This window comes from Mobula hypostoma, chromosome 8 (genome assembly GCF_963921235.1).
Source record: "Mobula hypostoma chromosome 8, sMobHyp1.1, whole genome shotgun sequence".
Classification (NCBI taxonomy): Eukaryota; Metazoa; Chordata; class Chondrichthyes; order Myliobatiformes; family Myliobatidae; genus Mobula; species Mobula hypostoma.
This window is the reverse complement of record NC_086104.1, coordinates 40,430,103-40,456,719: the sequence shown is the minus strand read 5'-3', so window position 1 is coordinate 40,456,719 and position 26,617 is coordinate 40,430,103. Positions and strand designations below refer to the sequence as shown.

General features: G+C 39.4%; 1 protein-coding gene across 3 annotated transcripts in view; it reads left to right on the top strand.

The window, feature by feature from the left end:
- The first annotated feature begins 8,441 nt into the window (after positions 1 to 8,441).
- The window catches only part of LOC134350483 (BRD4-interacting chromatin-remodeling complex-associated protein-like), a 49,760-nt gene continuing 31,584 nt past the window's right edge, over positions 8,442 to 26,617 (top strand). The window contains exons 1-3 of one of the 3 annotated variants that reach the window (XM_063055696.1): positions 8,442 to 8,494; positions 17,039 to 17,084; positions 22,654 to 22,702. In XM_063055696.1, the coding sequence (XP_062911766.1) occupies positions 17,044 to 17,084; positions 22,654 to 22,702 (90 nt within the window). In that variant the 5' untranslated portion in view covers positions 8,442 to 8,494; positions 17,039 to 17,043. Of the gene's footprint in view, positions 8,495 to 8,548; positions 8,966 to 17,038; positions 17,085 to 22,653; positions 22,703 to 26,617 lie in introns of those variants that run through there. The other 2 variants (XM_063055697.1, XM_063055698.1) reach the window with 2 other exon arrangements.

Sequence of the window (26,617 nt, the reverse complement as noted above, 5' to 3'; positions counted from 1 at the left end):
GGGTAAGAGACATAGTGATGGGAGATGGAGGAGGGGTAAGAGATAGTGATGGGAGATGGAGGAGGGGTAAGAGATAGTGATGGGAGATGGAGGAGGGGTAAGAGATAGTGATGGGAGATGGAGGAGGGGTAAGAGATAGTGATGGGAGATGGAGGAGGGGTAAGAGATAGTGATGGGAGATGGAGGAGGGGTAAGAGACATAGTGATGGGCTCAGATAGATCAGGAGAGGAGAGTAAAGGGACAAAGGGAAAGGAGTTACTAGATCTTGGAGAACTCAATATCCATTCTGCCAGATAATAGGGTGTCCAAGAAGAACATGAGGCACTTGTTTGCATAGAGCTTCAACCTGGCAGTCAAGGGGTCAAGGACAGACATATTGCTGAGGGAAAGTTAAGAAGAGTTAACATGGCTGGCAACCTGGAGAGCTAGATGGGCATGGTGGGTCGAGTGTAGTGCTTGACAATGTGGTCTCTGTTTGCATCTGGTCTCATCAATCCTGGGGAGTGGGGTTGGGGAGCACAAGAAAAGCACCAGATGCAATATATAACACTGGAGGCTATGTTAAAAGAATACTACCATTTTAAAGTCCTCCACGGTTACAGAAGTGGTGCTGGAGATTTACATGACTGCTATTGTTTTGTTTTAAAAAGAGGGAATAACTAATAATTATTAGCAACTTGTTTACTCTTGGTGATGGACAAATTATTCAAATTGAATCGCAGCATCAGTTTAAATCTTCATTTAGTAAAGCATAGAATAATTTGCGTCTGCATCGGGGTTTGCTAAAGGATGTTTTTGTCTGACTGACCTAACTGAATTACGTAAAGGTAACAAGGAAGTAAAATGAAGAAAGTGCTCTTGATACATTTTACACTGATTTTAGCAAAGCTTTTGATGAGTCTTTCCATGGCACACTGGTCAGAAAAGAGCCTATGTGATCCACGGGAGAGTAGTATACAGTATTGGAAATACCTTCCCACAGTAGCTTCAGGTTCAATGGTCTCTCCAGATGGAAGTTGCATTGCAAAGTACAACTAATATAAGTACGACAAGATCCCAAGCCAGGGATGTATCTGATGTATGCTCCCCAATTCCAAAGACTTAACCAAAAAATCTGGGCATGCTACACTTCAATTGCCTTATGAGCTTGTGTTTAAATTACCTTAGTGTGTTTGGCCCATTGATAGATTATCTCCTTGCCACCTCCACATCTTATATCCAGTCTATATCAATGAATAATGGGTGGCAAGTCAGGGCAACATACTTTCACAATTGCTGATTCATGTCAGTGACAATTAGTACAGGTAACACATGCCTCAACACCAGGTGCTGTTCCAGAAGTGATGTCTAAACGTTCAATAATCAAGTTTGTTGTATCTTGAAGGGGCTTCAGAAATTTAACTGCACCCAGAATGCATCCTGACCCAGTGAGTTAGTTCGTATCTGATCCTGACAACTTTCTCCCATAATATCCCACATTTTCTGTTGGAGAGAGACTATCAGGTTATCTAATTCTGCTATATTTAGGGTACTGACTGTTACTACCCCGATGCATAATCTACTCCTACCAATTCCAATAGTCCTCTCTTCTTTCTGTTTTTGACTGATTCCTGTTTCATTCCTGTTTTGTTCACCCTTCTGAGATGGGTGAATAGCTGCTTTGCAGGCAAGCACCACTATTTCGCTTAGAGTATGTGCACTGGGGCCAAGCAGATAGTGTGACACTATTACGACTCAGGGGGTCCGAGTTCGGAGTTGGTCCTCTGTAATAAGTCCTTCCCATGAACGCGTGGGTTTTCTCCCGGCGTTCTGATTTCCTCCCAAGGAAATGGTGGTTAATAGGTTAATTTGTTGTTGCTTTTCGTGGTTTGTGACACATCGGGCATCATTTTTGCCATTTCCATAGCATTTGACTTTTTTATGCGGCCAATGGAAAGTGTACAAAGAGCCAGCCGGATTCAAACTCGGGACCATTTGCCTTGAAGGCCGGTGCTGATGCCACTGCACCACCGACCGGCTGAAGTAAGTTAATTGGTTGTTGTAAATTCTCCTGTGATTGATGATGATGGCATCCATCTGTCTCCAAGGACAATGGACTGATCTCTCCAGGGCACAAGCCTGGGTGAAAGGTATGGAGATCCTGGGATGCCCAGTCGTCAAGATCTGCCTCTCGGCTTCGGCTGTGTAGTCCAAAGGAAAGCGAAGGAATATGTTTGGCACCAGCTTAGCTGCAGGAGCTGCTGGAAAGACGTTCAGTGAGGCACAGCCATCTTATGGGTTCCACTTTAGACTTTCTGTCTGGGTTTACTCCTGTAGCCTTCATCTCTCCCAAGGCTGCCCCCACAAGGCAGTGGGGCTATTTACCCAGAGCTGTGGATCTGGTTCATGAGCACCAGGGCGTGTCCACATGCCGGTGGGCCTGCGTGCTACGTGTGCAGGGGCCAAACCTCCTCCCCGTCCTCTGTAGTTCAACCTGAGTCTGAAAGGAGTACAGTTTCTGTCTGTCTTTAGTGAAGAAGCACTACCTGAGGCTTGCTGTTGGGGAGGCTATGCACTACCAGGGAGACTTGCGCATTCAGCTCTCCTTTTTGTGACACTGCTAGTCAGCGGTGGAAGCTGAACACAAGAGTGTCACGCAACACCCATTACACTGTCACACTCGATGTGATTAGGGTAGGGTTAAATAAGTAGGTTGCTGGGCCGTGCAACTCGTTGGGCCAGAAGAGCCTGTTCCACGCTGTATTTCTAAATAAATCAATCTTGATATCCTAGTACAAAAGTGATAGATTCCTATATATTTTCCAACACTAGTCCCACCCCCCCTTTGTATTGTGTTGGGTTTCACTACACTCAGGTTCTGCTGTGGTTTCAGTCACCTGAGGGCATTGGGTAATGTGTTTTCAAGTAGTTTTGAAAATCTGGTAAGGTTCTAGCCCCTAGTAGAAACTCCTTCCCATGTCTTTTAATGCTATTTTCACTGTACTTCCCTATTTTCTGTCAGTTCATAATGATTGATGCAATTTTTGGAAAACACTTTGTGTAACCACCCTGATCGATATTCACCAATATTCACATTGGAATGGTCTCACAGAACTGTAATCTTACTGTGGCCGTCCTCTGCTGATGCTACTCAATCATTGGGCACAAATGCTGACTGATAATGCCTTCAGAATACTTGCAAATGTTACCTCTAGAATTACCTCCTGTTGTTGGTGAAACATTGTGATGGATTGTGCTGACCATGACCTTTGGCCTAGGCCCATAACTTAGAAACTGAAACAACCGGTCTGAAAGGAGGAAAACATTCTTCAATATCCGGGGCATAGTGGACAGTGAGGAAGGCTATCAAAGCTTACAGTAGGATCTGGACTAGCTGGAAAAATGGGCTGAAAAAATGGCAGATGGAATTTAATGCAGACAAGGTGTTGCACTTTGGGAGGACAAACCAGGGTAGGATTTAACACAGGGAATGGTAGGCCACTGAGGAGTGTGGTAGAAGAGGGATCTGGGAATAGAGATCAATAATTCCTTGAAAGTGGTGTCACAGGTAGATAGGGTTGTAAAGAAAGCTATTGGCATTTTGGCCTTCATAAATCAATGCATTGAGTACAAGAGTTGGGATGTTATGTCAAAGTCATATAAGATATTGATGAGGCATAGTTTGGAGTATCGTGCCCAGTTTTGGTCACCTGCCTGCAGGAAAGATGTAAATAACATTGAAAGAACATACAGAAAATTTACAAGGACTTGAGGACCCTGAACTAGAAGGAAAGGTTGAATATGTTGAGACTTTTTTCCTTAGAACATGGAATACTGAGGGAAGATTTAATAGAGCTATATACAATTTATGAGTAGTATGGACAAGGCTTTTATTTCTACTGAGGTTGGGTGACTCTTGAACAAGGAGTCATGGGTTAAGAGTGAAAGGTGAAATGTTTACAGGAACATGACAGAAAAGTTCTTCACTCAGAGGATGGTGAGAGTGCAGAATGAACTGCCAAAAGAGGTGGTGGATATCGGTTTGATTTCAACATTTAAGAGAACTATGGAAAAGTACATAGACAGGAGTGGTATGGAGGGCTACAGTCCAGGTGCAGGTTGATGTGACTAGGCAAAACAGTTCAGCATGGACTAGATGGGCTGAAGGGCCTGCTTCAGTGCTGGAGTGCTTTATGACTCTAATATCTAATCTCAAGGATTACACGCATCAAGCTGACACCATTTTGTCTTACACATCTGAGCATATACCAAGGAGGAATCAAATTTAAATCTTTCCAACAGGTGTGAATTCGCAAAAGTCACAAAAATTGGCAGAGTTATGGCTTGTGAGGATCGTCAAAGGATACAGAAAAAATAGATCAGTTGGAAAAATGGGCACAGAAATGGCAGATGGAGTATAATCTAGACAGGTGTGAGGTCAAATGCAAGAGGCTAAATATATGATAATCGGCAGGACATTTAGCGGCATTAATGTACAGAAGGATTTTGGGTGCAAAGCTCCCTGAAAATGGCAACAGAAGTAGATAATGGAGTTAGGCTAACCCCTATTGACATCAATGGATCTGGGGTTGAGAGGGTGAACAGCTTTAAGTTCCTCGGCATCCACATCACCGTGGATCTCACGTGGTTTATACATACCGGCTGTTTGGTGAAAATAGCCTTTTTCATCTCAGATGGTTGAAGAAGTTTGGTATGGGTCCCCAAATACTAAGGACTTTCTACAGGGGCGTGGATTGACAGCATTCTGACTGGCTGCATCACTGCCTGGCATGGGAACTGAACTCCCCTCAACTGCAGGACTATGCAGAGAGTGGTGCAGACAGCCCAGCGCATCTATAAATGCGAACTTCCCATTATTCAGGACATTTACAGAGACAGGTGTGTAAAAAGGGCCTGAAGGATCATTGGGGACCCAAGTCACCCCAACCACAAAACATTTCAGCTGCTACCATCCAGGAAATGGTACCGCAGCATTAAAGCCAGGACCAACAGGATCCCAGACAGCTTCTTCCACCAGGCCATCAGACTGATTAATTCATGCTGATGCAATTGTATTTCTATGCTATATTGACTCTCCTGTTGTACATACTATTTATAACAAATTATTTTAAATTGCACATTTAGATAGAGATGTAACAAAGATTTTTACTCCTCATGTATGTGAAGGATGTACGTAATAAAGTCAATTCAATTCAATAAGGCGGTAAAGAAGGCATACAGCATATTTCTCTTCATTGATCAGGTCACTGAGTATAAAAGTCAGGAAGCCACCTTACATTGTATAAAGCTGTGGTTAGGCCACACTTTATGTATTCCAGGAAGCACATTGAAGCTCTGGAGCCAAAGCAAAAGAGATTCACCTAGACATGACCTGAATTTATGGTTATAAGAAGAGACCGGACAACTTATATTGTTTTCTCTGGAGTGCCTGAGGCTGAGGGGCAAACTGAAAGAAGTATTTAAATTTTTGAGAGATATAGATGAGGTTGATAGGATGATCTTTCCCAGAGTCAAGATGTCAAGTACTAAAAGACACATCTTTAAAGTGGTAGGTAGCTTAAAAGGCAAGTTCTTTTTTTTAACAGAGTGGTAGGTGCCTGTAATATACTGCCAAAAGAGGTAGTGGCAGCAGACATGATAGCAAATATTTCAGAGGCATTTATACAGGCATTTGAGCAGACAGGAACAGAATAATATTTACCATGTGCAGCAGATGGAATTAGTTTAATTTGGCATCACGGTCAGCAAAGACTAGGTGAGCCAAAGGGTTCTATTTGTTACTCAAAGTTTCATAGTGTATCAAAGTTAGACTTTTAAATAAATTATGGATCTTAGTCAATATTAAAAATTGAAAGGTCTTTACAATATTTATTTTCCTAATATTAAATACAAACTTGTTTTGTTTTACAGTATTCAGTGAGCAAACTGTTTAACATTGCAGTTACCTGTCATTATTTCCCACCTTTTTATTACTTTGATTTGTTACAGACCTGTTTGTTACAAATATATGTCTTTGATTTAGCAAATGTAGCGAGTGTGCTTTTTCAGAATTCGATAATAATGAACTTGACATTCCTTCCATTATTGTACCTTTTTCACTTGCAACAGGAAGAAAATAGTTTAGAATCAGCACGGTACTTTAAGCAGCCATACATTTTTTTACATTCCATTGTAAATGATCTAGCTCCTTCATATATTTTGGAGTGTCTATCCTCTTACATCCCTAATTGTAATCTTAGATCGGCAAACATTGGTTTGCTTATTGTTCCAAGAGTCAAGCATACAAAAACAAGGATGTTTCTGGGTCTGGAGGACCTGAGTTATAAGGAAAGATTAAACAGGTTAAGACTTTATTTCTTGGAATGTAGAAGATTGAAGGAAGATTTGACAGAGGATACAAAATTATGAGTGGTATAGATTGGTTAAATGCAAGCTGGCTCTTTCTACTGAAGTTTTGTGAGACTACAACTGGAGGTCATGGATTAAGGGTGAAAGGTGAAAAGTTTAAGGGGAATATGAGTGGAAACTGAGAGTGATAAGTGTGTGGAATGAGCTGGCAGAGCAAGTGGTGCTTGCAAGCTTGATCTCAACGTTTAAGAGAAGTATTACATAGTACCATGGACACTATGGGTACCGAGGGCTATGGTCCTTGTGTAGGTCTCTGGGAGTAGGCAGCTTAAATGATTTGGCATGAACTAGACAGGCAAAAGCGTTTGTTTCTGTGCTGTACTTTTCTATGACTCTAACTAGTGATGGGGCCTCCTGCTTTTATGTATCAAAAGTCCAGAATACTCTACAACAGATTAGCGCTGTAGAAAGTTTCAAAACACTTCTAAAACCTTTTTTTAAAAAAAGGCCTACTTATATTATATGGTATACGATTACATTTTATGTTTGTCTCTACTTACGATTTTTTATTTTGTCCCATTTTTACGACTACAGTATATTGATTTATCTTTACAATCCATGTAAAGTACTTTGAGCCTTCACCTTAATGTATGAAAGGTGCTATATAAATAAAATTATTACATACTTTAAATACGATATCCAGTGGTTATTTTGATTCATGTAAAAATATCAATGGTAAAGTAAGATCACAGACTTTTGCAGTCCCTTTTAATCTAATTACGACGAATAAAAATCTTGAACTGAATGAGATCCCCAAAACTCGTTTTTTGACTTTTCACAACAGTATCTTAGTTAGAAAGTGTAATTTCGTTTTACGGAATGGCAAAGTACTACCGTTAATATAACAAGATGCAAAATTAAGCAAAGGCCATTCGCAGTCCGCACTGTAACAAAAAATAACACCATGTTGTAATCTCAATGAGTTACAGAAAGTTGAACACTTTTCTTCTCCCCCCAACTTCTACTGTAACGAAGCAGAATTCCAACACCGCGGAGTAAAGATCGTGAAGCTCAGATAGGTTCCCCCTACTGAAGGAGTGGATGCAATATAAAAAGCTAAGCCTCTAAAGAAGTAGTCCATTAAAGGGCGAACTCAGTCGCAGACAGAGTTTAACATAGAACAACTCCGAAGTTCCTCACTGCAACCACCCCGAGAACCCCTCCCTTCCGGAGCTGTCATTCTTGGCGAGAACCCGGCCAATGAGCGGAGGTTGTGGGCGGGGCATCTTGCGCTGACCAATAGCGTGCCGTGTGTGGTCTCGGTGCGCGCCGCGCCCGCGCGATGCCTTTGTTCAGGGCAAGGACCCCGGCCGGCGCCATGCTTAGTGCTTCGAGCAGTGAGAGGAGGGAGGGGGAATGGCGGCATTTTACTTTTCTCATTGAAGATAGCTACTGTACACAACTCAAAATTATTAAAATATACACACAGTTGCGACGACTTAACTTTGATTAAAATCATCCTTCAAATGTCTTTTGTGACACCCCCCTCGGAATACATTCCCAATTAATTTAATTAATATTTGAAGGTCTTTCAATCTGTTTCCAAATTTGTTCGTGTAGATTTCTAGCATAAGAACAGATCAACGTAAATTAAAAAGCAACGTAACCGAGACTTCTATTTATAAACCTTTTTCCGTAACTGATGAGGGTGGGTGGAGAGAATGGAAAACCTGAACACCATCTTTATTATTCATCGAAAAAAAAACGAGAGAGGAATGAGGGAGAGAAGGGGGAAAAAACACACCATTAAAAGCATTTCCAGAACGACAGCTGTCAGTTTTTTTTAAGGAAGGAAAAAAGGCGCAAAGAAGTTTCAAATGTCCTCTCTCCTTCCAAATTAAAAAAATAAACACATAACAAAGTGGAAAAGATGCATTTAATTAAAAAATAAAGAGGTGTCGCTTTAAAAAAAAAGACGTATATGACTTATATGATATGATAAAATATTTTCCTTGCAGGAAAATGCCCTGAACAGCTCTTATTTTTGTGTGTGTGTGTGTGTTGAGCGGATTTTTTTTGTTCTTGGTCATCTCGCCCCTGATTTGATGGCGAGGAAACCCCGTTGACAAGGCACGCTTCATGACGGTGAGTTCCTTCAGTGTATTATAATTTTGCGATAAAAATTTCAAGGAAAAAAAACAACTCCTTCGGGGAGGGGGGAAAGGAAAAAAAATAGGGTCTAAGGGAAATATTTTTTCTTAGAAAAATCACCTCCCCGCCTTTAGAAGCAGCAGCAGAAAGAGGAGGGAAAACAAATCACCCATCAACGACAACAGTAACCACCACCACCAAAAGAAAAGCTACTGCACTGTTTAATTTAGAAAAAAAAACTCTTCGCCCCTCATCTCCACCCTCTCCCCAAACTAAATGAGTCATTGATTGTAAAGAGCCGTTCGAAAATATAGTTTTACTTTCCGCCCCCGTGATCACGATGAGTTTAAAAAAATAGACGCCCGAGAGGGAGAGGGAAATAATCGTCTGAAATCCCTCCCTCTTTTTCCTGCTTTCTAAGCGGTTTTATCTGGAGTCACGGGCGGTTGTTGGAAGCGCCATTTGGTAAATGGACCTCACGGGGTTATTTTTCAAAGCGACGGTTCTAGATTTTCCCAGTAGATTTTTTCCCCCTCCTTTTCCTCCCACCACCATTGCTCGTCTTTCTCCACCGAAGGAGCAGCCCGTCTAAGATGGATGGAGCCAGGCTCGTCGCTCACCGGCGGCTTCTCCCACATTTTGCAGCGCTCCGCTGAAGAGAAACACCCCCGCACACCTGCCGATTTCTACTGTTAGCGAGCAGTTGCTTCCTCCTGAGCAGCTAAAATAAAATAAACCCAAACCGACCCCGAGGAAAAAAAAACAATGAAGCCTTTGGTCTACTCTTCCTGTTCATGGTGATGGGCGGGTTTGGAGGCCGATCTTTTGTTTTTATATTCCGATATTTAATTCCCTCTTCCCTTTCTCAAGGTCTCTGATTAATTTCTACCTGAGTCATTTGAGTTTTGGTTTAAGGGCTTATTTTTCAGTGTCTGTTGGTGGTTGTTGGTTTTGTACAACATGGCGATACCAGTTATTCCCCTTTACCTTTAAATTGTTCAGTTCTAAGGCGATTCCCCCCCCCCCTCGTGCTGCTTGTATCGGCCTCTGGAAATAAAACATAAAGCCTGGGCTAAGAATCGCGCATTGCTTCTCTCCCTTCATTGCATTCGGCCCTTCACTTATGTTGACTTCGCGCTCGTCCTACCTCGTCGGAATTACATCTTGATTTCAATGAGAAAACTATTTTCTTTCTTCCCCCCCTCCCTTTACGACGCCAAGTATAGTTGTCAAGACCAGGAAAGAAAATACTATCTGATACTCAGTTTGTGGAATATGTTTTAACCACTGTATCTCGCAGTGGGCGGGATTTGAAGTTGGGTTTCAACCCATCTTTTTTTCAAAGAACTGGAACTGCTCTCTCTTTTACCTTTAAACCGTCTTAAAAAAAACAGCTGGGCTGTTGTAGCTATTTCGTTACTTTTGACGGCTCTACTCCCAGCGAAACGGGGTGCTTTCCTTTATGGCCTTTTGCTTCCGTTTAAAAATCTATAGAGTACTGTAACAAACTACCATACTTTACTCTGACCACGTCGGCAATGCACAGAACAGAATTTTTCATTAAGCTACGATGTTAATCCAAAACTCAAGTAGTGGGGATGAACAAACTGGCGCCGTGCCAAAAGCAGTTGCGCACTTCAAATTTGCTGAAGCGACGCCATTTTCACTGCTTGAGAAGCTCAGCGTTTTTTCCAAACATTTTACCACATAGAATCATAAACTGTTTGTAAAGTTGTTATGGGGCTTGTTGGCTGTCTGTTGATCTGTAGCACGATATGTTTTTAATGGCAACTTAGATTGTTTTGCACTGAATAATAAAAATATATGCACTTGTGTGTGTTTTTATTCGGTACTTTAAACTACTCAGTTTTTTAGTAAAGTTTAATATGGCGCAGTTCCTTAAAGTTACAAAATTTTGAATTTTCTTAAATTTTCATTGTTTTAATATTGCTCATTGTAATATAGCTGACTATTTCAAAGAGTTTAAGTTTTAGGGTTTCTGAAACATAATTGCAACTTTTTTTTAAGCAGCGTTTAACTTACGTATGAATTTACTTTGATAGAAAATCCTAGAAGAGCTTTAAAGGTATTAGCACCCTTTATTAAAACATCCACAAAAAGTGCATGTTTTTCACAGTACAAATGTTTAAAACTTGCTTGAACCACAGAAGGATTATGCAAAAACCTTTTTTTTAATACCACGTGTTTTTTTTTGGGAAAAGATAACTTTTGTTTTAAACATTATTTATGTAATTGGTAAATACTCAGTTCAGTATATAATGTAGCAATGAACTGTATGGTTTGTCATTTGGGCCAAAAACTGCAGTTTTGGCCCTATGTCCATTTTCTATTGCTGCTTCATGGGCAGCTGAATTTATTTTACATTGAATGTTTAAAGGAAACACTTCTGAACAGATTATTATAATACATGAAGCACATAGATTATAAGGTTCATGAAGACAGTACTACTTCAAAAGTGCTCCATTACTGTAAAGCATTTTGAGATATCCTGAAATGTGAAAGGCATGTATTTAATTGCCAGGTCTTTACAATCTTTTTATGGATCTGCATCTACAATTTGCATTCTCTTAATATGTAAGGTGGAAGTATGCAAGTAGGTACCAAAATGATTTAATATATAGAAAGGGAAATTGAAACATTTGAGCATCATGGAACCCCAATAGCATAAGGGGCAAATCTGCACAGTATTGTGAAGTTTTAAAAGTAGGATAAATGTGTTTGCCTTAAATAGAAAATTATACCAAAAATAAAAAGTTTAATTAGTCTCATTAGTCTAATTAGCATACCAATAAGCAATTTTTGTGTCCACTATATGGATGAGAGAAGCTTGCTTAGACAGGACAGTTTGTCCAGTAGCATGGTAATGTGTCATTATGATTGATGAAGTTGCAGATGAGATGTAAATGATATTGTTCATCTTGCAGTGTTCAAGGGTGGAAAAAAAAGCACAAAATTTTCTTGGTGAGGTGGAGCATATTCTTTCGTGTTTGATTTAAACATTATGTGCAATGGAACACTCAAAAATACTGGCCAAACATTCTGCTTTAATTTTTCTGTAAATAATAATGCACATTTTAGTGGTATTAATAGTAACAAAGATACTTTTTTGTGAATGTTACTATGTATAATTATTTTTCTATGGTGGCTTAACCTTTGAATCAGAAAATAGTGAGGTCAAGTCCTACTTTATGAAACATTAAACTGAGATTCCCTGAGGTTTCCATTTGGTTGTGTAAGATCCTATGTTTCCAGGTTTCAAAGAAAAACTTGGAATGTCATCGGGTATACTGGTCAATATTTATCCCATTCTATCTTGCATGACAACTCTTGCAGGGAACATTCTGAGATGAAAGGCACAATATAAATGCAGCCATTTATTTTTGTTTTATGCATTGATCACTGTAAAATATAGAATAATTATAAGTCTAGATATTGTTCCACATCTCCAAAGGCACGTTAAGCTGGTGAAATGTGACAGACAACATATGTTTAGGCTCTGTGGTAATACTAAGTTACGCACAATGCCCAGAAGTGCTTATTGATGATACATACAACTATTATCCATTTTAAAGTTTTACTCTTCAGTTTTCAACTTAAGGAAGGAATTACAGCTGAATAGTATTTTGTGTACGATTTTAAGATTTGTAGGTAGTAATCTGAATAGAAAATCCTTAATTTTTCTTTCAGATAGCAACCCCCAGTACAGTTTTCCCCTTCAGAACCTATTGATATCAAGTCTACCACCACACTGACATAGATGAGAATAAACATAGAAACAAAAAGTGAATTGTTATCAAAACAGAGTGGGCAGATGAATGATTGAAGTTCAGATTGATCGAAGTGTTCTGGTGCGTGAGCCACATTAAGTCACATTGAGCAGGTCCAACAAGTAGGCAAAGGGTTTAGTGTTTAAGAATATGGAGGTCTTGTTGCAGTTGTACAGGTATTGAGTTTACACCTGGAGCACTGTGGACAGTTATGAGCCCCTTAACTAGAAAAGCATTTGGTACCATTGGAGGTACTTCAAAGGAGATCCAGCAGGCTAATTTCTAGGTTGAGGGGGCTGCCTGATCAAGAGAAGCTGGACAGATTGGGCCTACATCCTTTACAGTTGGAGAAGAATGACAGGTGACATTATTCAGATATATAAAATCCTAAGGAGGCTTGTAGATGTTGAAAGGGAGAGTCGTTAACAAGGGGGCATAGCTGTACAATACTGTACAGGGTCAAGCATTGAAAGTTGGGGAGGTAATGATTTTTATCAGACGGTAGATGGCTTTGCGGAATTCTCTGCCACCTCAGGTGAGACCAGATCATTAAATATAGTTAAAATGAAGATAGATAAATATTTGAAAGATCAAGGAATTGCAAGTTAATGGGGAACTGACATGGAAGAGAAATTGAGGCCAGCATGGATCAGCCATGATCATATTGAATGGTGGGAGCAGGCTTGAGGAACTGAGTGGGTCTATCCCTGCTTCTATCTTCTCTTGCTCTTGAGCACTCTTCAGCTACTCACTAGATAAAATCACTGGAATATCCGAATATGCTTTTTTAAATGAATTAAAGTTTTTTAGTTACAGAAAGTTGAGCTTTAATCTGGATGTGGATGGAAGAGTCGAGTGCCAGAGAAAAGGTGATAAAAACTCAAAGAATCAAAGTCATTGGTACCAAGGAAATATTCCAGCAGCTGGAAATGTGATATACTCTTACACAAAAAAGTACAAATAAATCTGTTGTTATCTTTTTGGTACCACTCTTGGTCATTAGAAAATTGACTTTCACTTGTTTTCTTCTTGCAATTTTTGGTAATTATTTACCTCTCAACATGGCTTTAGTTAGGTAGTCAATTGGGAAAGTGGCCACAGGAATAGGAGTTGGAATTCAACTAGACAAGTGCCAAGTGATGCATTTTAAGGAAGTTGAACCAGGGTATGGCATCGACAGTGAATGTCAGGATCCAATGGAGTGTTGTTAAACAGGGGGTCCTAGGGATACAAGCACCTAATTCCCTGAAATTGACCACACAGGTGGACAGGAAAATGAAGGTATATGACATTCATTGGCCGGGAGCACTGAGAACAGGATCTGGAATGTCATACTACAGCTGTTCAAGATGTTGATGAGATCTCACTTGGAATATTGTGTGCAGAACTGGCTACACACTGTTGATGGATGTGACTAAGCTAGAGAGGTGGAGAAAAATTCACAAGAATGTCACTGATATTAGAGGGCTTGAGTTAGAAGGAGGGACTGGATATGCTGGACTGTTTTCATTGGAGCAAAGAATGCTGATGGTGACCTTTTGGGAATTTATAAAATCTTGAGGGGCATAAATAGGAGAGATAGTCATAGTACTTTCTTTCCCAGGATAGGAGAGTCTAAAACTAGAGACAATAGATTTAAAGCGGTTCTGAGGGGAAGTTTTCAAACTGAGGGAGGTTGGTAGATGGAATGACCTTTTGGAGGAATTGGTGGATGCAGATAGAATTACAGTGTTTAAAAGGCATTTGGGTAATATGGGGATAGGAAAGGTTTACAGGGATATGGACCAAATGGGACTACCGTAGGTAGGCACCTCATTCGGCATGGATGAGTTGGGCTAAAGAGCCTATTCCTGTGCCATATAGTGTGACTCAATGAGGTAACAAAATATATTGGAGGGTGGTGTTGTAGTCTGTATAGACTTCATTAAGGTTTTTAACAAGTTTTCACATTCAAAATTGGCTTTAAAGGTTCGATCGTATGGTGTCCAAGGCAAGTTGGCAAATTGAGTCCAAAATTGGATTGTTAGTAGGAGGCAGAGAGTGAGGTTGAATTTTGTGTTTGAAGGTCTGTGGGTGAAACTAAGGCAGGCCTGTGTTCATTATAAAGGAATGACCTTGCACTGGTGAGATGAGATTAAGCTACTTTGGTTGTGAATACTGGAACATATCCAGCAGAGATGTGTTCAGAAATGGTTCTTATATTAACAGGAAGAAAGTTTGTTATCCAAAGTAAAAAAAAGATGTTAATCCAGAAGGCCCTGTGTGTTTCACCCACATTTCACTGCTACTCAGCACACATTTCTCACATGTCTGACCACATATTTTTCTGCATTATTTTCTATTTTGCCAAGTTTAGAATTAGCAAAGATGTGGATGAGGGTTTCATCAACAGATGAGTGAGATCAAAGTTGCGAATGATTTGGTTGATTTTCAGATTGTTAACAGGAAAAGGAGTTGAGTCAGTGGCTAGAGTTTGTGACTGGGACTGCAGTCAACGGCTTTGATCTTTCTCATATGTAGTTGAAGAAAGTTTTCACTTATCCATACTAGATATCAAACAGGGTAGTTTAGTAATACAGGCAGTGCAGTGGACTAAAGAGTTGGTTATGAAAGAAGACATGCAGACACTGGGATATAGGAAGAGACCAAGATTAGAATGACAGGAGACACCAGACATAATGTTGCAAAGGGAGAAAGAGAAACCTCTGCAGTTGCATAGCCAAACTGAATCTGGATAGATGAGAATGAATCCAGATGAGTGTGATCATTTCCAGGTAGATGATAGTAGATAGACAGGGGACTGCAGACGATAGAAAATGGAGTAACAATTTGCTTGAGGAATTCAGTAGGTAGAACAACATATGTAGGAAAATATGAATTGTCAACATTTTGGGCCAACACCTTGCATCAGGTCACGATGCAAAGCCTTGTGGTTATTCTTTGTAGAATTCCGAAGTAAGAAGAGGTGAAGTGGCTTTCTTACAATCAAATGTGGTGACATTAAAGAGTGCAGTGAAGCCATTATAACTCTTTACTAAGGTTTCACTCTAAGTGGAGGAATTACTGTTCAGGAAACATGGACATTATTTGGGAGGGAAAAGCATAACTGTGGAGTAGAAATTGAGTTCTGACAGATTCAAAAGGAAGTGGACAGTACCCAAGAAGAGAGAACTGTTTGAACTATCCACTATGATGGGGTCTAGAAGAAGATTAGATGATTATCAGTTTAGTGGGAATAGGGTCCTGGAAGCAACATAAATCAGTCTTAGTGTACAGGCTCAAAATCTATTTTAAGGCAATAGGAAATAAGTTAGTGAAGAATGCAGCTGAACAGTTAGGTGAAGGGAGGTGATGGTGTTGGAAACTTCGTATTTGGAGCTGAGGAATGAAAAGAAAATAGCAGGAGAAAATAACATGTTAGTGATTGCCCTTAATATGAAATGCAAAGATAACACTTGGCTTATTCATCTACTCCAAGCTGTCATCTTAAACCCTTTTCTCTTTTACTGCTCCCTTGCTTCTGATGGTGGAGTGGATTTAACTGGAGTTTGGAGTAGATATGTGAAACCAATGATTACTTTTGGATTTCGTAATAATAACATGTCAACTTTATATCAAAGAATCCAAATAGAAAAGCAATATTGCATCAACTTCTCAGAAATTTAACTCTAGGTATTAGCTATGAAGGATGAAAATTACGACTGTTACTACTTTCAGATTTGGACCATAGTGTAAAGGATGTTAGGTTTTGATCCACATTTTAGAGATGCTTGGAATTAAGAACTTTTTTGATCTTGAATTTGTTACACTGAGAAATAGTGCTGAATTTATGGTTTGATTTTGGAAATTGCTTTTTATTTTAGATTAGCAGATTTTAAAGTATGATAGTATTTTTTCTCCCTTTTATCTCTCCCTCTTCCCCTCCCTATTTTCCTTTATCCCTGTGGCCCAGTTAGCCCTTCTCTTAACTCTTCCCCACCCTCATAATCTGGCCATCATTTTCATTCTTCATCCCTCTGGTTCCCACTACCTTCCCTTTGTTCCATGCTCTACTGTACTCTTCTTTCACATTCCTTCTTCTACAACTCATTGCCTTTTCTACCTATTACCTTTCAGCTTCTCACATTATTCCCATTTCTCCTTCTCCTCCATCCTCCTGCTTTCCTCCCTCACCTAGATTCACCATTCACCTGCCAGCTCATGCTCCTCAACCCCTCCCCTACCCTTTTATTCTGGCTTCTGCTCCCCTTTCTGGGTCCTGATAAAGGGGTTTGGCCCGAAGTGTTGCGTGTTCATTTTCCTGCATAGATGCTGTGTTCCTCCAGCATTTTGTGTGTGTTGCCAATATCCTTGTGTAATTGATCAGCCATTTTGATCAGTGACAGTCCTGCTTGTTGATCCATATTTCCAACATCTGCAGTCTCTCTTGTGTCTTAAGTCTTATTTATTGTATGGGTGCCTCTAACGTATCTTGGCATTCTTACAATGACATGATGAACAAATTGTACAACATCCAACATTTTTTCTTCTGTTTCACTTGTTTTATTTGATAGTATAGGCCTTGAGTTGAAGACTCAGCGATCTGTGATACTGGACATTTTATTAAGAACTTGTTAATTCTGTTGGAGAGACTACTAACAGGATTCATACCTGGTTTGCTCTTCAGTGATGTGCAAAATTCTGGACAGAATGTTTGTTAATTGCAGTAGGAGATGTAAAACATGATTTGTTTTTTTTTTACCTTTTCTAGCTGTCATGGATGATGACGATGACCGTGATTTGCGAGATGTTATAGGGTAAGTATTCTCTTAAATTTGCATAATGTTCATTGGCGAAAAGATTTAAAATTTGTGTCAAGTCTCAGCATCGAGCCAGAAGGTTACAGGATTTGAGCACAACTTAGCTTAACACTTTGAAGTCGTACTGATGAAATACTATAATACTGGAGGAGATAATTGCTGACAGTGTGAATTGAGTTTTCATCTGATTATTAAGATGGATACACTGTGGAGCTACTTAAAGAAGAGGAATGATTCTCACAACATCCTGGTTGCCATTGAACAAACATCACCAGAAGATTGCTTTGGGAACCTTAGCAGACCCAAATTGCTTGCCTGTTTGTTATATAACACCACTAACGGTGCATGCTTCAGAATGCCTTTATAACATGAAATTTACTGTGTAATTGTAAGTCTGTTCTTCCATTACAATAGTGGACTAGAGCTGATTGACCTATTATGCTACCTGATTTCGAAGATAAACATAAATAATGAGGGGACAGTATCTTCACATGCATTTACTGAGGGTAATATTTTCTCTTCTGTTCACAATTGCTATGCCATTTAAGGGTGGGTTATTATCTTCGGATGTTGCAGCCAGCTGATCATGGGCTCAAAGTATGAACACATATTTGTGCCTTGTGCTACTGTTTGAGGGCTGGCCCTTTAAAGTACTAATCCCATGTTTATGAAACAGGCATACATTAGCTACTTTTGATCTTTTTCTTCTTTTCCTCCTCTCTCCAATGTTAATTCATCCTTATTTGCATACCTTTCTTGAATACACTTTTATAATTTTCTGACGAATTTGTTCTGTGCTGTTACTGTACATGGGGAGGTTTGGGGTTTGTTGCAACATGATTGGATTGCCAGGATTCATGGCACCACTTCTCTTCTTTAGATTGAGATAACATGATGCCTTCCAAAGAGTGCTTCAAGCATGGGAGATCATAAGATAGGAGCTATTTTGTGAAATATTTTTGCTGTTGTGATTTAGGAAGTGAATCATTCCATGAAGTATGACAATATATGGAGGATATTTGCTGATTAATGGCTGCATTCTTCTAACCTTATTTCCACTGTTGTCGTCTACACACCTGACCACAAAAGGCAAGGACTGCTTTGTCATAATTCCGTCAATAGTTTTAGCAAGTCACACCCATTCAGATTTGATCTTAATATGTGTGATTTGTCTTGGCTATGTAGCACAATTCCTGTATAAAAATGTGAACACGTGCCTGAACATCTTAAATAGCATGTCTGTATTTGGACTGTCAGCTTCCTCTTGTTTCAAGTTAGTTTATAAATTAATTTTTATATTACCAATGTAGAAGCTGAATTGCAAATTGTTATATCTGTGGTATTATTGTTCTTCAATTTAATTTTGCCATCCAGTTTTCTTTTGAGTGAAGGTATGTTTCTGAAAGATATAAATACATTGCAGACGCTTTAAGATAATGTGATGAAGGTGTAGCAGATGAAATTTTATCTTGGTTCTTGTTCTTTATGAAGGAACAGCATATGTGAATGTAAGGTCTTTAAGTTTACATTTGCTTTCCTGTTAGTGTTTGAACTTCATCCATACTTACTGCTGTCTTTTAGAGTCTACTTATTTAGTGGGCTACCTTCACTTATTGTTTATCTGATTTATTTGATGGATGCAGTTTCAGCATCAGATTAAACTGCTTGTTGTAGCAACACACCTAACTTGTGGCTGAGGAATTGGCATCACTCTTGCTTATGCCAATCTTCAAGGTGACAGTTAAAGACATCTCACCAATAAAGATGATCAGCAGCTTTAAAAACAAAATTTTCATAAGAAAAATCTGGCTGACCAACATTCAAGTCAGATGTGCAATTCATATTTTCAATGCATGGAATTCCTGTGTAATAGGAGTGAGGGGCATGAGTTTTACGTTCCATGTAGGTCTCTTTATGAAGACAAACTTCTTGGTTCTAAGTCACCATTGAATTTCCTGTTTGCTTGTTTTTGTTGTTGAAGCAGCAACCCAAGGTCACATGTAACAAGATAACTAAAATCTGTGGCTGAATGAAATGAACAAATATTTCAACAAAGGGAACTTTTTTTATATCACACATGAAATCTTAGTTAACTGATGTTTCAAGGAAGTATTTTCCCTTGAGTTTTTCTCCATCATGATTTTTGCTCACATTGGTTGTGAAGTGAATCTTTGACTTGAGGTTAATGTAACTTGTTTTATTTTAATGATACACAGTAGACAGAACATTGTGTTGTTCTTTAATTCGGAAAAGTTGTTTTTATTTCCCAAATTATGTGAAACATAGAGCACTATGGCACAGAACAGACCATTTGGCCCACTCAAAGGTCAATCTAATCCTTCCCTCCAAGGTAGGTCCCTTTTTTTTTTATCATCCATGTGCCTATCTAGGAGTTTATTAAATGTCCCTGTGTATCTGCCTCTACGACCTGGCAGGGTGTTCCAGACACCAACCACTCTTTGTGTTTAAGAAAAACTTACCTCTGACATCCTCCCTATACTTTCCTCCAGTCACTTTAAAATTGTTCCCCCTGGTATTAGCCATTTCTGTCCTGGGATAAAGGCTGGCTATCCATGGAATTCATGCTTCTTATCATCGTGTACACATCTATCAAGTCATCTTTCATCTTCCTTTGGCCAAAGAGAAAAGCACTAGCTTACTCAACCTGTCCTCATAAGATGTGCTCTCTAAGTAACGCAGCATTTTGGTAAAGTTCCTCTGTACCTTCTCTAAAGCTACTATATCCTTCCTATAATGAGGCAACCAGAACTGAACACAGTATTCCAAGTGTGGTTCAAAAACTAGGGTTTTATAGAGCCGCAACATTACCTCGTGGCTTTTGAACTCAATCCCCCAACTAATGAAGGCCATCACACCCTTTACCTTCTTAACCACTCTATTAACTTGCGAGGCAACTTTGAGGGATTTATTGATGTGGACCCCAAGCTCGACACTACTAAGAGTCCTACCATTACCCCTGTACTCAAATTCCGCCTTCCAAGCTTCTATAGGTGTGTTCATTGGAGAGTATCCTGACTTCACATCACAGCCTGGTATGGAAAATGCCTAAGAATGGAAGAGCCTACAAAAAGTGGTGGGTACAGCCCAGTCCATCACAGGCAAAATCCTCCCCACCATCGAGCACATCTACAAGGAGTGCTGCCACAAGAAAGCAGCATCCATCATTAAGGATCCCCAATATTCAGGCCTTGCTTTCTTCTTTCTGCTGCCATCGAGCAGGAGGAACAGGAGCCTTATATCCACACCACCAGGTTCAGGAACAGTTAATACCCTTCAACCATGAAGCTTCTGAACAAGTGTGGATAACTTCACTCATCTCAGTTCTGAATTGATTCCACGACCTATGAACTCATGCCCTCGGTGTTATTTATGATATGTTTTATGCACTGTTTATCTTCTTTTGCACATTGATAATTTCAGTCTTTGTATCGTTTTTCATTGACTATTGTATTTCTTTATTCTACTTTGAATGCCTACAAGATAATGAATCTCAAGGTAATATATGGCAACATATATGTACTTTGATTAAAAAAAATAATTTGAACTTTGAATCGACCCATACTTCTCCAGGTTGGAGAACTCCATTTTTCACTTCTTAGTTCAGTTCTACATCATTGTCCTGCTGCAACCTATAACAAACTTCTTCAATATCCACAACTCCTCCAACCTTCGTGTCATCTCCCACCTTTCTACTTCATTATCCAAGTAATTTATTTAAGTCACAAAGTGCAGGGGTCCCTGAACAGATTCCTGTGGAATACCACCGGTCACGACCTCCAGCAGAATACACTGCATCTACCACCACCCATCTGCTTTCTATTGGCAAGCCAATTCTGAGTCCACATAGCCATGTTTCCCTGGATCATATGTCTTCTGACATTCTGAATGAGTTTTCCATGAGGAACCTTATCAAAGGCCTTACTAAAATCCTTAAACACCACATCCACTGCCTTATTTTATGTAAATAAACTTTTTTTCCAAGAAGCTTTGCCACAAATGATGACTTTATAAAGATGTTCAGAGTTAATATTGAGAAAATAATAAACAACATTTTCATTTCATATACGATACTAGATTGTTTTGACAAAAACATAGGAATTTATGCCTACCAAAATGCATACCATTTTAGCTCTATGAAGTGGTGTGGACTAAACATCGCTTAGGCTAGACACAGCTTGAGAATAAAAGGATGTACCTTTAAAACTGAGTTGAGGTGAACTTTCTTCAGTTAGAGGGTAGTGAATCTGGAATTTGATTTCATGAGAGCTGTGAAGGCCAGGTCTTTCGGTGAATGTAAACCAGACATCTATGCTGCCTGGTCTGCTGAGTTCCTCCAGCATTTTCTGTTTGCTGGTTGATAAGTATTGATTGGTAAGGGCATTAAAGATTCCTAGGAGAAGGTGGGATAACATGATTAAAGGGTGGCGAAGACTTGGTGGGCTGAATTTGCCTAGCTTTGATCCTTTATCTTAGATATATAAGGTGTGTGTTATTGACAGGAAAAATATTGTTCATCTTTAAACTTCACCTGCCTGGAGCTGAATTACTCTTTATTCTAAATTTCAATAGTTCTTCATTTGTATTCAGTTTGTTTTCTTACATGCAGTTCTTTCTATTTGTCTCTTTCTCTCTCATCCTTCTTTTCTGTGTAGCTTGCACCTTTGTTACTTGGAATCCTAATTGCATTAGCTTGGTGTGCCAATGCACCATGTCACAATAGGGGTTGTTCTCTCCAACACTGCCCAGTGAATTCGTGATTTCATAATCTTAAGGGGAAGTGTTTGTTTAGAAGTGAGATGCTTTTCCATAAGAAGGTAGGGGAAGTTAGAGAGAATCCCAGTTTTTAACTTTCAAACTCATTGTGGTTAATTGCACTTCAGCATAATGAAGGACATTTAATAGGCATACACTATTTTTTACACCTCTGCCATGGTGTGGGGAGATTTAAAAGATGTTTTGACAAAATCTTCACATGCTTCACATTTTTCATCTTGTGTTCTACCACTTCAGCTGTTTTGTAACGTAGCCTCAGATAGAATTAGCTTGAATATTCAGAGAGCAATTAAGAAAGATTTTGACCTGATCCTTCTTAACTGCACTTCAGATATTTTGAGATCCACTTTCATACAATTATAATGATTACTGTGTTTATAATATTCACTGGGTATGCTTGCTACTGAAATCCAAACCATCACCTTGATTTCCTACCCTTATTTCAAAATGACAGAACATTGCTTTACATTATAGTCCCAGAGATTTCAGGCTCAAAAACCTCTCCTTTTAATTCCTCTACCAAATTAAAAATTCTACTCTCCGTGTAATTAATACTTTTTAGAAGTGTGGATTTAATGAGGCTTTAGTGCCCAGCCAATCACTTTCATGTCATGCTATGGGGGAGGTATTATGTTAGTGGTTGAGTTCAGTCTATTTAAAAAATATCATTAGGATTTATATTTGTAAAGTAAGCATCAGCATTTTATTATCTTGGTAATGATCATGTACTGAAATAATTAATGTCAATTCATTGATTACTCTTTTTTAATAGTGATGTGCAGGCATTGAATGATTTTCTGCATGGATCTGGTAGTCAAGAAGTAAGTATTTTTTTGTGTTTATTGAAAATGTAATTTATTAATTTATTCACTGCTATGTTACAAATTTAATTGTCAAGTGTATCTAGATGGTGTAAAATATATTTTAAAATAAGAAATGACCATGGTTCATGGATCATCTACTGAGTTATGCTTTATGCTCAGTGGTAAATTTTGCAGCAATTTTATTGAAAATATTGATGGATATTATGAATTCAAAAAGGGACAGACCTAGAAAATGGATTATATAGTGATATGCTTTTCAGTGCAATGTAATTGAATTTTTAGGTTTGCTGCAGTGGACTGTAGATGCTAACTAGCTATTCAGTAGTCCAGCCAAATTGAAAGACAGTTTTATGTTGAGCTACATTGCCATTTCTCCGCATTATCTCATTGTGGTCGATGTTTTTGCTGTGGCCTTGCTAATTGTGCCTCATAATCTAAATGTGGCTACCTGTAAGCAAACGAATCTTAAATGTTGTATAATTTAAACATTCTTTGATTATAAAAGTATTTGGAAACTTTGAACTGGGAGGACAGGCCAAGCAGAGTCAGGACAGACGTACTTGGATTCTAATGGTATTAGGTTGACATACAAAGATCCCCCACCCAAGACCCAAGAGTGTCCTGGAAGCCGCACTCCTTCTCCTTTTTTCCAGTTCTTAGAAGAGAAATGTTTCTGGAAGTCGAGGTTATCTACATGCCTTGTTAAAGTATCCAGCCCCCAATCCTATGTTCACATTAATGAGTATTACAACCAGGGATTTTAATCAATTTTTATTTGTGGATCACATGTTCTTTTTTTCCACAGGAGAGCCCTAAAAACAGGGAAGATTTTAAAGCATTGGAAAGTCAGTACTTAGTTGAACCGCTTGTCGTAGCTATTACAGCCAGTAGTCTTTTTGGATAAGAGTTGCCCATTCTTTCTTGCAAAATTGCTTGAGCTGTGCTAGGTTATTTGGGGAGTGGCAGTGGACGGCAATCTTGAGGTCTTGCCAGGGATATTTGATTGGATTAAAGTCAGGACTCTGACTGGGCCACTCAAAGACAAAAGTTTTCTTCATTTGAAGCCACTCCATGGTTGCTCTGGCAGTGTGCTTTGGGTCAATGTCCTGTTGAAAGACTAATTTCCTCCCCAGTTTAAGCTTTCTGACAGACACTAGCAGGTTTTTAACAGCATTCATCTTCCCGTCAATCCTGACCAGATTTCCAGACCCTGGTACTGAAAAGTACCTCATAGTATGCTACCTTCACAGTACTTTGCAGTGGGGATGGTGTGACCTGACTGATACCCAGTATTAGATTCACGCCACACATATTACATAGTATTGAGACCAAAGAGTTGCACTTTAGTTCATTCGACCACAAGACACTCTTCGATGTCTTTACAGTATCTTGCTTTTTGTTTAAAGCTAAGGCTTCTTCCTTGCCACTTAAATACCCTTTTTTGTGCAAAGCCTTAGAGAATTTGGAGCCATAAACTTAATCTCCAGTTGCAGCCACTGACTTCTGCCGCTCACTTGGAGTGACTGTTGCTGTTGCAGTCACCTCTTACAAGTGGCATTCTTCTCTAGTGATTAAGTTTGTAGGGGTGGCCTGACTGAAGCAGTGTGGCTGCAGTTTCATATTTTTTCCACTTTTTACAGTGGACTGCACTGAGCTCTGAGGTATGTTCAGTGCCTTTGAGGTGGTCTTGTACCCTTCCCTCGGTTTGTGCTTCTCTATTATCATTTCCCTAACTTGTTTTGAATGCTCTTTTGTCTTCATTTTGGTTTGGTCTATTAAAGATCTACCATACTGTTGGACCTTACAGAGGAGGGGTTATTTATTATGAATTCATTGAAAACTGGTGATCCTCCAATTTTTTACATCAACAAATTGAGTGAGTTGGTAAGGTAATAATATTGCACCTGAGAAAAGTTAGTATAGTAATAATATAAGGATGAATACTTTTCAGCCTCACAATTATAGTTTTTAATTTTTAGTTAATTGTTGACAGGATTTGGAATTTTTATTTTGATTTGACATGATGCTCGATGATTAGCCCAAAAAATTCTACTTTTAAATTTAGAAAATGAGACAATAAAATGTGAAAAGTCAAGTCGCTTTTATTGTCATTTCAACCATAACTGCTGGTACAGTACACAGTAAAAATGAAACAACGTTCTTCCAGGACCATGGTGCTACATGAAGCAACACAAAACTACACTGGACTACCTGAAACAACACAAAACTACATTAGACTTCAGACCTACACGGGACTACATAAAGTGCACAAAACAGTGCAAGACAGTACAATAATTAATAGATAAGACAATAGGCACAGTAAAGGACAAATTATAATGTAATAAATGATGTAAATGTAAACAATGTTTTAGCAAGAATTAAGAAAGAAATGAGCAAAAATTGCAAAGGGAGTGGAGTTGTGTTCAGTTGAGAGAGAGTGTGTGTGTGTGTGTAGGTTGTTGTCAGACTATCTCTAGGAATTGAGGAGTCTAATGACTTGGGGGAAGAAACTGTTACATAGTCTGGTCATGAGAGCCCGAATGCTTCGGTACCTTTTGCCAGATGGCAGGAGGGAGAAGAGTTTATATGAGGGGGCCGAATACTATTTCAAGGCACTGTACCTCAGTGGTGGAGATACCCTTGACTTTTGTTGTCTGAGCTCCAGATAGATACCTGTACCTCTGTGAATTATGAACACCATCACTGGGAATTTCTGGATCATTTCAGGTGATACAATTAATTTGTGATATGCATGCCAGTTTATTGGACAATGCAATATTATGGAGGTCTTATGCTCTCTGCTCAAGAAAAATAGATTTTGTCTCCTTTTACTTGAACAAGGGCCATTAGGCTATGGATACTGAGATTTCCAGGATTGGGGGTTTCCTGGTGGTTCCCGGAGTGATTGATTGTACTTATGGGGCTTTGGATTCCCCTTGAATACTCAGAACTCTGTCTGAATTAGACCATAAGATATAGGAGCAGAAGTAGGCCATTCGAGTCTGTTCCGCCATTTAATCATGGGCTGATCCAATTCTTCCATCCCCACTCCCCTGCCTTCTCCCCATACCCTTTGATGCCCTGGCATCAAATGGACATCCTTCAATCTTGAAGTCATGCCTTCTTGTCCAAGACTCCCCTACCATGGGTAATAACTTTGCTATATCTAATCTGTTCAGGCCTTTTAACATTCGGGATGTTTCTATGAGATCCCCCCTCATTCTTCTGAACTCCAGAGAATACAGCCCAAGAGCTGCCAGATGTTCCTCATACAGTAACCTTTTGATTCCTGGAATTATTCTCGTGAATCTTCTCTGAACCCTCTCCAATGTCAGTAAAATAAGGAGCCCAAAACTGCACACAGTACTCCAAGTATGGTCTCACAAGTGCCATATAGAGCCTCAACATCACATCCCTGCTCTTATATTCTATACCTCAAGAAATGAATGCCAACATTACATTTGCCTTCTTCACCACTGACTCAACCTGGAGGTTAACCTTTAGGGTATCCTGCACAAGGACTCCCAAGTCCCTTTGCATCTCGGCATTTTGGATTCTCTCTCCATCTAAATAATAGTCTGTTCATTTATTTCCTCCATCAAAGTGCATGTCCATACACTCTCCAACATTGTATTTCATTTGCCACTTCTTTGCTCATTCCTCTAAACTATCTAAGTCTCTCTGCAGGCTCTCTGTTTCCTCAACACTGCCCGCTCCTCCACCTATCTTTGTATCATCAGCAAATTTAGCCACATATCCATTAATCCCACAGGCCAAATCATTGACATACATTGTAAAAATCAGCGAACCCAACACCAGCCCCTATGGAACTCCATTGGTAACCGGCAGCCAGTCAGAATAGGATCCCTTTATTCCCACTCTCTGTTTTCTGCTGATCAGCCAATGCTCCAC